The sequence below is a fragment of the Nestor notabilis genome, unplaced genomic scaffold (genome assembly GCF_000696875.1).
Source record: "Nestor notabilis isolate BGI_N333 unplaced genomic scaffold, ASM69687v1 scaffold512, whole genome shotgun sequence".
Taxonomy (NCBI): domain Eukaryota; kingdom Metazoa; phylum Chordata; class Aves; order Psittaciformes; family Psittacidae; genus Nestor; species Nestor notabilis.
Window position 1 is genome coordinate 43144 of NW_009919445.1, and position 14071 is coordinate 57214.

General features: G+C 41.7%; 1 protein-coding gene across 1 annotated transcript; it reads right to left on the reverse strand.

Moving 5' to 3' along the window:
- Window positions 1–626: 626 nt before the first annotated feature.
- On the reverse strand, window positions 627–3471 carry LOC104402348 (protocadherin Fat 3-like; the record flags this gene model as incomplete). Its single annotated transcript, XM_010010215.1, has 1 exon — window positions 627–3471. A coding segment is annotated over exon 1 (2845 nt), but the record flags the coding sequence as incomplete, so codon positions are not given.
- Between the last annotated feature and the right edge of the window lie 10600 nt (window positions 3472–14071).

Consider the following 14071-nt stretch of genomic DNA (forward strand, 5'->3'; position numbering starts at 1 on the left):
CAATGTCCACCATACCACCACCACCAAGGGAAAGCTACAACAACTGGTTTACAGTTAAGCATCTTCCCCTGTATCTCTACCGGTTCATAAGCATGCCTACACTGATGAACAGCGTGCCACAATAAAGCATATTATACAGAATGGCGTATTATTCCAGACTGCTAACTCCCATGAAAAATGACTCACAACAACAATAAGGACAAGACCACAAATAGGTTTCAGGATGACATAATTCTTGTTTCATGCTCCTTATTTCCTTTCATTGCCTGTAACACTGCATTCAAGGTCATGAGTGTTGTGACTCTGTGGAGGTGACCTGAGTAATTTACAATGATCAACAGATAATACAGTGACTGGAAGCAAGTTGTTCCGTAACTATCACTGCTTTCTAAATGGAGTCATCAAAGAGCTGCTGAAAAGGAACGTGTATTATTTCACACCCACAGAGTGATGAATGTAACCAGGTAATTAAATCATGTCATCGCTGTACCTGGAAAATTCTTATTTATAATTTCAGCTTGCCTGTTAAGAAGAACTTAACTTCTTGTTAAAAGTAGAACATAATTATTCCTAAGCTTTGCTTGCGCAAAAACCTCTAAAAAGGAAAAAGGAAATTAGAAACTCACCAGTTTCTTCATCTATGCTGAATCTCCCCAGGCCACTGCCATCCCTGATGGAATACTGGATCTCTCCATCCCTTCCAGAGTCCTCATCTCGAGCAACAACTTGCAAAACACTTGTACCTATGCGGGAGTTTTCCTTTACAGATCCAATGACGGCAAAGTCAGGAAAATAGGGGGTATAGAGATTTTCATTCACATCCACCACTTCAACTTCCACAAAAGAAACCGAAGAGAGAGAAACCGGGCGCCCCTTGTCCTTTGCGCGCACGGTCAGGTTATAGAACTGCTGCTTCTCGTAATCAAGCTCTTTGTTCAAGCGGATGGCGCCACTCGCCTTGTCTATCTCAAACCGCCCATTGTAATCATTCACCAGCGAGTAACGGACTTGGCCTCCCAGTCCGAGATCTGGATCATGAGTTTCCAACCAAGCTATAACAGTGCCAACCGGCAGGTCCTCAAGGACCTTCACATTGTAGCTGGATGGGATGAAGGCTGGTGAGCAATCATTGACATCATCCAAAAACACCTTCAGAGGCACAACGGAAAACTGCTGATGGCCACTCTCTGCTTTGTCCCTAGCCTCGATCTTCAGTGTGTAGTTTGATTTTGATTCCCGGTCTAGTTGATCGGCCACATACACCATTCCTGTGGAACTGTTGATAGCAAATTGCTGGGTATCTGTCAGTACTGAGTAGGTCACTTCACCATTAGCTCCTAGGTCTTTATCTCTGGCTTCTACTTGGATAATCTCTGTACCAAGGCTTGTACTTTCTAAAATATTAACTGAGTAACTGTCCTGTAAAAAAACAGGCTTGTTGTCATTTGCATCCTCCACAGTGACAGTCAACAGTCCCCACGCAGACTTCTGTGGATTACCCAAATCATAAATTGTAATATTAAGGACATAAAGCTCTGTTTTCTCACGGTCCAAGGGCATAAGAACACTAAGTACCCCCGTCTCCATGTCAATGTTGAAACAACTATCTATGTTACCATCAGAAATTGTATAAAGTATTCTTCCATTAAAGCCTGAATCTGCATCATAGGCTTTTATCCTCAGGATGGTGGCACCAACTGGCAGATCCTCTGAAACCTTTACATCAGTAGGGAAGGATTTGTCAAAATGCGGTGCCTGCCTGTTCACCGAATAAAAATCGAGAAAACCATCTTCCAAATTCAGCTTCACATTTGCTTTTGCCTTTTTGAGTAATTTTTCTGCCAGCTTCTGAGCAACTCTAGTTTCTCTACAGCTAAAGGTCTTTGAAGACACTTTCCCATGAACTACCGAAATATTGACAAACATAGCATCAGCAAAGTTCTCTCCATCAGTTGCCGTTATCTTAAGGCCAAAATTGCTGTTCTTTATGCCAGAATTAATTAGAGATTTTTTAAGCTGCAGGACACCAGAGTCAGGATTTAAATAAAAAATGCCAAGTTCGTTTCCAGAGATTATTTTGTACTTCACAAGCTCTAACTCATCTATGTCTATCGCAGAAACAGCAGTGATGTGGCCACCAACAGGAAAATCAGAGGAAATCACTCCCTGACACGCCACTTTTTCGAAGAGGGGTTTGTTGTCATTGACATTGCCTATGTATATGGTGACATTCACCTCGCTTTCGTGGCGGTAGGGAGAACCCCAGTCAGAAGCTCTCACAGTGAACCTGTAGCTTTCTGGTGAAGACTCAAAATCCAGTTCTTCAGATGTGCTGATGACACCTGTAAACTGGTTTATTGTAAACGGTAGTGAGTTCAGACTGGCAATGCTGTATGTTATGTAGCCATTTTCTCCCCTATCTTTATCAACTGCTGAAACTGTCAAAACAGTAGATCCCACAGGGACACTTTCATTGATGAACGCGCTGTAGGAGGGCTGCTGGAACTCTGGAGTGTGATCATTGGCATCTTCTAACCTGACAGTAACGTGCGCTTTTAAATCACCACCCTTGTTCGTATATACTTCTAATTCATAGAGGTCCTTCTCAATGATTTTCAAAGGACGAGCAGTAGTAATAAGGCCTGTGTTGGGATTGATCTTAAAATATTCAGCTTCCTCACTTGGAGTTAGTCTATATTCCACACCTTGTGGCTCAGATATCAGCTTAACTATTGCAACCACCACACCAGGAGGAGAAAATTCACTGATCAAAACATCGTAGGCTTCCTTTTCAAACTTCATGGGGATAGTTTCTTTCTTGGGACTAGCAATATGGACCAGTTTGACCGCAGAAAATTTCTGAGGAGATCCTTTGTCCTTTGCTTGGAGAGTCAGGTTGTAGCCATATGGGAAGCTGTCCCAGTCAATAGGCTTTCTTTCTTTGATTTTGTACTCATTCATCCATTTACCTTCTTTAGTCAGAAAGAACTGCTCTAGTGGATCTCCAGCCACAATAGAAACAGATTCTATTTCTCCATTGGCTCCCTCATCTAGGTCATCAATGTTAACAACTGCATAGGTAGGCTCCTTGTCTGATGGGAAGGGAACATGGGTTACCACAGTTATCGTTGGTGCATGTTCATTTATACGTTCAATGTGAACATAAAGCTTGGCAGTGCTGCTTACACCATTGTTTCCATAAAGCTTCATCCCGCGGTCCACAGCCAAAATCTCAAGATCATATCTGTTCTTCTCATCGTAGTTTAACCGTCCACTTAAAGAGATAACACCACTCGTAGGATGAACTGAGAAGAGATCAACTTTGTTTTTGAAGTAATAATAAAATTCACCATTGGACCCAATATCTGCATCTGTTGCAGTTACCTGTGCAATGCTAGTCCTTAAAGGAGTGCTTTCCGCTATTGTGACAGAGTACGTGGTTGGTGAAAACAAAGGTCTTAAGTCATTCATATCCAACACCTGGATGTTCACTTTTGTCCACGCTTCCAAGTCCTCACCTCGGACAGACCCTTTCACCATCAATAAATAGTTGTCCTGGATTTCTCTGTTCAAAATAGCAGAATTCCCACCTTTAGTCCTTATTCTTAGGAAGCAAAAGTCAGCAATGATGACTTCCTCTGCTTTAAAAAAGCCCTCATCATCACCAGACACTATCCTGTACTTGATATCCCATGAAAGGTCAGCCAAGGTAATGCCCATCCTCGCTTGACTGTTGACATAGGTCCTGGCTGCAGAATTCTCATACACCGTAGCATTGTAAGTGGAATGTGTAAAGTGAAAACCAAGTGGAGTGGTCCCATGAACAACCTGGCAAACGGAGGCCAAGAGCTTAACAATCAGAAGGGCAAGGCATAACGGAGGTGGCCGTGAGCCTGACCAGCGGCCCATATTCACCTCCATCACATCATTCTTTCACCCTGTGACAGAGAGAGAAAACAGGAAATAGGTGATCAATAAGTGTCATGTCAAAATTACTTAATAACAGCTACTCACTATGTATTTTAAAAACCAAAAAGGGAGAACATTATATACACAAAAAGGGAGGACATTATATACACACACATACACACACAACAACCACACCAGTTTTGGATTGTATTTTTTCATGTATGAGTGTGTAATATGTATGCATGTGCATGTACATGCACATACAAATAACTATGTAACATAACAAGCTATGAGATCCTACCACATCTATACACACATGCACATAGCCCAGAACAATAATCACAGTGAAAAAAATCAAAATCAGATGCACACATTTGACTAAGTTTACAGAAGAAGATGAATCACATACAGAAATTATTGGTTTTATTTACCAGTAGCTCCAACTAAGCCTAAACTTGTTTGTTTTCAGAGCATACTGAAAACTCATTTTTAGTTCCAGTGTTTGGAAAGAAGACAGGGTTTTCATTACGTGTGCAGCACTCTGATAGTCAAATGTGACGAATTTTGAGCCACCAAGAACAAGTAGTATATACAAGTCACTACCCAGCCATTACTTTTAACTACAGGTACTTTCAGAAAAGTCAAAATTAAGGAAGAATTATAGCTAATTAAATGCAATTACACATGCATACACATACCCAGATACTTAGAACAGCCAAGATACAACCAAGAAAATAAAACTGCTCAATAAAGCTCCCACGTGAAGATTCTGGATGAAACAGCAGAGCTGAGATAGTCCACAGGACTTAACCCTACCCTTGCATATGTACCACAACATCTCTGTAATTATGGTCACTGCTTTTCACCGAATAATACCAGGTAAAATACCCTAAATGAGGCCACAGATGAAACAGTTTTTCTGTATATCCAATGAATGTTCTATTTGCTGGGTACTATTGACATCCCAGCCTAAGAAAGGTGAAGACCTCCCAAACTTACTGTCTGTCCTGCTGCACACAGGCCACGCTGACCAGCAAGAGAGGAAACACATCCTTGCTCAGACAGAGGGAACTCCAGCTTACACTGCATTTCACTTTGGCAACCCCAAGCAGAATCTGGCTACAAACAAGGCACACAGCTCCACCGCATCAGTCTCAATCCAGTCTGTCCCATTCCAGCCACATCAAAGCAGCGAGAGCCTTTCCATTGACTTCAGAAGGCTCATTATAAATATAAGTATTCAAATGCAATTAATAAGCAGCCATTTGAGGAAGATCTGGAGTTCTTCCATACAGTCCCTGTTGTGAAATAGCTTCAGGGATCTAAACTGGGAGGTTAAACAGCGACAGCATAAGCAGAGACACGGTTGAAGTTGCTGGAGGGTGCAGAAGCTGTGAGCCAGGTCCTGCTTATTGCTTCCCACTGAAATGAGAGAAAAGGTGCCTGAGGAAACAAGGCAGGTGCTTACAGTGAAAAAGTGTGAATAAGCTTCTTTGTTACAGAGTAAATTCTCTGCTACTCGTGAAAATCATAAAAATCAATTCTAAAAGGCAATTATTGAAAGACCCACTGCACACTTACATTGTTCTCATTGTCATTTAAAAGCTGCTTGAAAATGTAGCTTTCTCCAAGCTAGAATACAGAGTGGAAAAAGATAGGAAAAGTTGTCGATAATGACAGGGGTTAGTTTAAATTTCCAACATGATTTCAGCATCCCCTAGGAGACTTATAAATTGCATGCAAGTTTTGGAATATGAATTTATGTTAGTTATCACTTCCAATATAACTGAATGACAAGTGCAGTTTTAAGTACTAATGACAATCAATTTATCACACTGATGTTATAATGTCCACACAAAACACTTCCTGATCCCACAGTCTATACACCACTGCTTAACACATTAATCAATTTGATCAGTTCCCCCAAGTGTTTGTCAAGGCACTCATCTTTCAATACACTTATTTTTGCAGTTCTCCCCCCACTTTGGTTTCTTCTTTTTTTTTTCTATTATACCACCAAAAAAAAGGAAACCCTAAAAAGAAAATAAAAATTCAAGATTCTATCATCTCCTGGACCTGCATTCCCTAGTAACAGGCAAATCCCCACAGAACTACAAGTGGCAGTTCCTTTTCTCAACATGCCCACTCAATTGTTGTGTACATATCACATAAGTCCTGTGATTAACATCTCATCTCATACAGTCTATATATCAAATATGTACAATTCTCCAACATTGTTTGTGTACATGAGGGACCAAGTCTCCTTGTGCTCTCCCCATGCTCAGGGTTGATACTCAGGAGACCCAGGATGGAATTTTTCTACTTCAGCTAGGAAAGACTTTTATATTGTTGTTATTTTACTCAGCTAAAAGATCAGAGCAGTGGCACCTTATTTTTCAGCACAACGAACATCCATCAACTTACTTAATCCACTGGCGTGAAAATCTTAAAGTGCCTTATTTTCATGGGGCTTTATGTGATCGCTTTGAGTACTGCCACTAGAAGCTGCTGCTTCAGCCTAGCGTGGGAGACAATGCTCTCAAGTAGAAAATACAACCACTATATAGTGTGCTGCCAAGAAAAAGCCAGCCAAGGGGAATGAGAAATTCTAATTTGTAAAGAGACCCAAGTCATAACAAAATAAAGGGCTGCGCCTCTTCTGTGATGAGGCATTATTAAAATACTCAACAGACAAATCACTGTTTTGCTGCCTTTCACCAAGAGCACTTCAGCATCCTCCATCTATACTGCAATACCAGCCTCTCCCCACTGCCAAGAGAAAGTGCTTTTTTGTTGGCTTATGATGGAAACTGATGTTATGTTTCATATGAACACCCAGACTTCTTTTCACTGGAGCTCAGCAGCTTCCCAGAAACAGGTCTCTCTGGTGTAATGAAATTAATTGTATTATCCTATTTACATCTCATTTGGTGGTCTGGTTTCTCCTGTCCACACCATAGTTCAGCCTGAGAGGGTTTCTTTCCACCCTTCAAGGCCATAAACATCAGGTTTACAGGTCCACCGTAATCAGAAATCAGTTTTCCTGAATAATTAATTGCTACAAACAAAAAAGGTTTAAAACTTTACCTTCATGTTACCCACACCCAAGGCTAACCAAGGTTACAGACTCTACTTTGGCAGACTGGCATCAAAGTAGGTATTTACAAAGCTATGTGACTAGGTGAACCTAATGAAAAAGTTGTGTATATCCCAGGCAATATAACATGACAACCTTACGCTCCCATTCCATATATCTATTTTTAGAGAAAGTCAAGGCTAAGACCTAATCTCAAAAACACTGCTGTAAATTCAGTCATGTCAATAGTCTACAAAGTTTTAGTGGTTTAGTGAAACCAGGATCACTCCTGAAACACTAAATTCCACCTAGAAACAACATATGTATGTGTGTGTGTGTTTCCCTGAATGCATGTTTTAGTTATGTATACATATGTACACACAAACACACAGCTTGTGTATTTTTAGGTATAATCTCAAAGTTGGCACTGGAAAAATTGGACCTTCACATCAGGCAGCACTTTCAGAGTTTGATTTCCTTTCAGATGTGGTACGCAGAGTTGTAACAAGCTCCTCATTGAAGTTATTCATCTATCCATATATTTATATGGTCATCATCATTATATTATTTGAAAGTCCAAATGGATGAGCTATTAAACTGCCACTTGGGCTACCCAAGAATGTTTTATTCATTTACTGAATTCCTTTCTTCTGGGATATTTGTTTTTAAGAGCTTATAATACATACATACCCAATGCACAGGAAATGTAATGCGATAGGTTACAGAAACAAAGTACAAAGCAACCCACCATAAATTAAAAGACATTTCTTTAAAGGCACTTATTGTCAAAAAATGTTATGGTTTCAAGTGAAGAGAAAGGCTGTGATTACTTTTGCTTGATTTTAAAATGTTTGGGCAGGGGCTACTAAAAAAATATAACTATATCTACTGATACTGCTTAACATGGTTAGTCTGAAGAGAAGAAAGCACTCTTTCAAGAGCAGAGACTAAAAGAAAAATCTCCTAAATACCCAAGGAGGTGACAAGATAACACAACACAGGAGTCCACCATCTTTCTGCTCTGGTTCACATTAAATACTTTGGTCTCGAAGTGGGAAAAAGGAATGGAGAAATAGAATGGTGTGTCTTGGTTTTTAGTACTCTTTAAAATAAACTTGAACATCGCCTCATGGAGAACTCAGTAATTTCACATTTATTTCTCTACCTGGTCACTTTCCTTCTCTCCTTAAACAAAGATCAACAATGTGACCCAAACCTTGAGGAGTAGCTGCAGGGACCTGCAGGTGGCTGGTGATCCTTAGAGAGAGGTACAGGCATCATTCCTTTTTCTCATCTTGGCTCTGGCAATCTCCACTCTGGGCTGCATCCAAACATAACACCCCACCAGACTGAGAAGGAAGACTCAAGTCCCAGGAACTTCCAGGATTCCTGCACACCAAAATCGGGCCCCTAATTCAATGTGCAGATATGAAACAAGTGCTGTGTGATCCTTTGTTTGATTTCCTCTCCCTAGGCTCATTTTCTAACTCCAAAGATTTACATACCATTAAAAAAACACCTTGAAAACCAAAACAATGCATATTCCTCTTGCATAAACATGAGCCAAAAGGACTTTTACAGAATATAAGGAATACAGCAGGTAAACTTCTTCAACAGGCAGGAGGAATAAGATTTTAGCACACCACAACAGGGGAAAAAAAGGCCTTCTCCTCCCTCCATATTTACCCTCCAGGTCCAATTACACCATATAAGAAAAGGATTTTTCCAGCTGACCATCAGGTAAATTAACTTAGGCAATGTGACAAGCTAATACAACACATCTATTTACGACTTTCTACAGGTCCTTTGAAACAGAAGAGAGAAGAAACTAATCTGTGCCTTAACTTCCATCTTCACCAAACGGACCCAATGAAGCTCTTACCTACAGGGTCCTCTAGGCTGGGAGGAGAAAAAAACAGTTTCTAAACTTCAGATGACAAACTTCTGAGAGTCAAGATATTTATGCATATGAGAAAAAACGGTCACGAAACCTTGACTTGAAGGTTTTTATCTTGAGTGGTATTTCTCTTGAAGAAGCTGGGAGAGGGAGAGTGCCTCTTCACACAGGAGAAGAGTGGTGACTTTATGGTATGGAAAAATATGTCAATTTGAATTCTTGCTCCTTTCTCAGGAGAGTTGCCACCATTCTCTTTCAAAAGGTAGTTATTTAAATTCTTTTACATGAGCAGCTTTACAGCAAAAAGGTATATTTGAAAATATGAAAGTACTTTTTAGGAGGCAGAAGAACATTAACTTCACATGCACATGAAGTCTTAAAAGGAGCAAAGCCATGAATCTGCAGCAAGAATGGAAGCTCCTGATTTTGTTGGAAGTGACCTCAATCTTAGAAGTAACTCCTTCCTTTCACTCAAATGTCAACACTGGCAGTACCCTATTCTTATGGTCTAATCATCAAAACTTACAAGCTTGCCACAGAGGCAAATCCATGTGCCAAATGGAGGCTCTTATTCTCAGTGCTGTTTTCTATCAACAACTGGCATCTGCCTGAACAAAAACACCTGCATGACCAGGCTGTGAGGACCTGCAAAAAGGGTGCAATGAAGGTTACAAAGCATCTTAACTGGTTCGTAGCTGTTACCTATTAAAGGCTTACGTCAATCTGCATCAGTGATAGGAAAAGATGTTTTTCACAATCTGTTATCGATATTGCAACAAGGACGTGAGAGCCCATATACATCAGTGCCCTCTCTTGGAAGGAGCCTCTTCCATAGCACAGACCTGTGCAAAACTTCCATGTGCCTTAAATAGGAATTCCCATGAGTTTGGAAGATACCGATGTAGGAGTTTAAAGACTAAGATATCATTCTACCAGCAAACCTCTGGCACAGACTAAAGACAGCCATGGATTTCATACTCTCCCCTCATTACACAGGCAATATCACCTGCATATTGTCAAGTGAGAATAAGGGAAAAAGCACATTTAAATGGCACTTCGTGTAGCTAGACATCTTCCCTGAGTTGCACCCCACCATAATTTACCCAGCTAGGAAAGGCTAGCAATCTACTGGCCAGGAAAACAAATCAGAACACAGAATATGAATTTAGAATTTGTGCCATACAGAAGTGAATTAAAAATGTGTGTTCCACTCCGGGCAGGAGGGGAAAAAAACCTGACTGACACCAGCAGATTTACAACAGGGGATATATTCATGGGGCTACCTGCTCCCTGATGAGCACAAAGATGCGCTTTTCTATACATAGGATTATATCTTGATGTATTTATCCCAAAAAAAGAGCATGAAGACAAAATGACCATTTCTGCAGAGTAAGTCCTTGCAGGAGACAGCGCTATAAATCCTAACCGTCCTTAGAGCTGCAAATCCTCCTGCTGCCTGCATATAATTCCACACTGGAGAAAGGCTGCTCAGCATGTATTGAGTGTAATTCAGGCTGTCCCTAGGAAGTGAAGATTTAGCCACCCGGCCGTATGTTATGAATAACTTTGTTTTGCTAGCAGGTGCTAGGGATTTTTTCCATACAACACCAATTTTTGCCGAGTATCAGTTCATGAGCAAATGCTTTCATTTGTGAGCAAGAGCCAGGCGTCATCTGTCTGCCTGGAGAGAGGGTGCAAAGGGTCTGTTGGACTCTCCCTTCCCCCTCGAGGATGAAATGTGGCTTGGGGAAATGGTAGAGGGGGGAGAAAGGAGGAATAATTTGCCTCTGTGCGAGATCTGTTGAAAGGGAATTCCTGGGAGCCACCTTACAAGGGATTTGAGCTTGTCCCTTGGTGGTCTGCCCCCAGGGAAACAAAGGCTGATACCCAGTTTTCATGCTTTGTGTATCTCCAATTCCCCCCAGCTCCTGCTTCTTAATCACTGTAAAATGGGGAAGCTTTGGGCAGTTTCAAAATGAGCCAGTTATTTTCACAGGGGCTGAGTGCCTCCTTAGGAAACATGCTCAAGCATATTATGTCTTGCTGATTTGGTGCCTTTTTCTCCCCTCCCCCCTTAAGTTGATCTCATAAATAAAACTACTTTGACCCCCGTTCAAGGAGCCCTGGCTTGAAAGCTCTTTCTAGGTACAATATCAGTGTACAAAATCCAGGGCTGGTTAGTCCCACTCCCATCACTGCTGGTCTTTCCCAATCTCTCCCTTTGCCACACATTAATTTGGATCTCCCCAGACAGCTCTTTACTGAGCTGCATCTCTGAACCTCAGGGGCCGGGGCTCTACCCATGCTCCTGAATTGCTGCTGAGGCCCCACAGGCAGGAACACACCCTGCACCAATGCAAATGTGGTGTCCCTGCAGCTGATAAAGCATCTTCCACCCTTTCCCACAAAAGGCTGTTCCCATCCTGCACTCTCTTCCATGGCGGTTTTCCTGCAGACCCACTCCTGCTTGTCCCAGGCGCTGCCGGGTGTTGCCGCCCATCTGCTTTGTGTTTGGGATGCTGCACATGCTCCTTCTGACAGCTTGCACAGGCTTTTATAAACTATTTGGATATAGTTTATAGTAAGAAAGAAGTCTTTGAGATTTACAACTACTGTTTTCAGGGCCATAATAGGTATGTAGGTGTAAGGACTGGGGTAAGCTATTACTCTCAGGCAGAAAACATACTATATATATCTCCCTCAGACACTCTGTGTGAGGAGGTAGGGCAGCTCAAATGGTCCAGACCTTTATATATGGGCAAAAGGAAGGTGTTTGAAAAAGAGATGAATATACAAAAGCTTCTTCCCACTTGACAGCTCCGAGTAAAAAGCACAATATAAAATAGAGACCAGGGTACTCTGGAGAACTAGATGATCTTTAAAGGCCTTTAAAAGCCCTTTTCAATACAAACTGTTCCATGATTCTATGATTACGAGATGCTGAGTCAAAATAACAACAATCCAGTAAGGATTTTACAAAGGGACTGTAGGATAAAGCATTTCACTCCACACCTGACCTTGGGTAAGCCCAGCTCCAGGTTTGTCCCAAACTGATTTGCTGAGTGGCAGAGCAGAGCTGTCAGGGGGTGCTTCCTGCAAGTGGCAGTTAGTGCTGAAAAGGCAGGTGAATATGGAGACAGTAGGAACAAGAAGGGACATCATCAGGGGAGGGATGAGCAGAGGCAGAGCATGGGACCTGGTGAGGATGGCTGGTGAGCAGCACTGAGGGACACATCCTCCTAACCAGCACACTGATAGTTGCACGCACAGAGGCAGAGTAACAGTCTTGCCCACCAGGCTTGTTGTCCAAAAGAGCAGCCAGGGTTGGTGATCCTCCAGTTTCTACCATAAGTTGTTGGTATTTGGTCCATGCAGGAGCAACTCTCAAAAGCGACCTGAGAAAATGGCATTGTCTGAGCAATCTGGGAAGAAGCCTCAGAAGAAGACAGATGGATGCACCCAGGTGCCATTAAGAAAAACAAAAACCACAATTGAACAGAACAACCACTTGAGAAATACCTAAATCTTATGATTTTAAAGGAAAAAAGAAAAATTATTTCTTTCTTGAGGGTAGGAACTGGATTATTGGTTTTGCAATGCCATTTCTCTTCGAGATGGCTGTGACACACTGCAATAGAGAGAGATCATGCTTGAAGTGCAAGGAGCAAATATTTTGATTGAGATTCTCAACAAGTTTGAGATCTGAGAACGAAACCCAGATTTAGCAGTGAACATTTTTCTTTTGATAGGGCAGGAATCTGGAGGGTGCTGGCACCTGATGCTGTGCCACAGGCGCAACACAGAGCTGCTTCTGCAGCAACCCGCTTGAGTTGTCTATGACCAACTAGAGTAGCCTCTGAAAACTTGGACCAACCCTAAGCCCACAGCTGTTCACAAAACACAAAGAAAAACTATCGCTGATAAATACAGTGGCTGCTTTCTAAATTCCTGTGCCAAAAAAAACCCAGAATGGTTGCTGTTTGTCCAAACAGGCAGCATTCACAGAAAGGGTTATTGCTACTACTTTCACAACCAGCTCAGACTATGGAAATTGGTTAATCTGCCTAAGTAAGAAGCAACACACAGATACATTGGGTCAAACACATGACAGTTTCTTTCAGATAAGTAGAATCCACACTGCAGATATGTGGGAAACAGAAAGGTAGATGGAGTCAGACTTAAACCAAACAAGATATGACAGAATGCTAGAAATGTCCTTTCCAGCCCATATATTAAGGCCCAATCACTGCAAGGAAGAAAGCTTTCTGATATCTGCATTAGAAATACCTGAATCCATACAAGGTGCTGAATGATATTACTTTGAATGGGATAGTGTAAAACGCTATTTTTGATGCACACAAGCGAGTGCTGGTGCTGCTCACAGATCTGCCTTGGCTGCACAGCACCAGCTCTGGTACCAGCTCCACCAGGCACCTACACTGCAGCGAGCAGCCCTCAAGGAAAAGGCACTGAAAGTCTTCTACATGCTGGAACTCCCACCACATCCAAATAAGTTACCCATACTGAGACCACGCACACTTCTGCCCCCCTCCAACAGAGATATTTGAGATGATAACCATTGTTCAGCTAACTATACATTAACTCAAACCACTACAGCTTCAGCTTTCCAACTTGTCCAGTTCAGCCGCCACAGCTGGGTGTCTCTCAAAGCCTGTTGCATGTTTGGAAAGGTCCAACTTTGCAGGCACAGTCCAATTAAAAGCTCCACAGAGCAGAGATCACTACTTAAAGCTGAACTGTTCGCTTTTTGTTTATTTATAGCAAAACCATTAATTGCTAATCACATACTTGTTTGCTGGAAAACCAATGCTCCAAAATAAACACCAAGTTTAAAGACCATTCCCAGAACAGTGAATGGTATCAGGAACAGTGCTAAAAATGTAAATCAGAAACATCAAAACACATCAGGACTTCAACTGGAGGAACAAACAACCCATTATTTCTGTGCCAGAAAAGAGGTTACCCATAAGTCACCAGTTACCCACACAGCCATCTACAGTCCAGCAGCTATTTATGTCCTGGAGAATAACAGACATCATGGTACTGTATCTGTTGAAAATCTCTTCATGGCAATCAGCATATGCTAGATTAAATGAGGTACATCTTAATACAGAGTTTCAATAATCACCTTGGAAAAGTGCCTTTAAAATGTTTGGCATTAGAGGCAG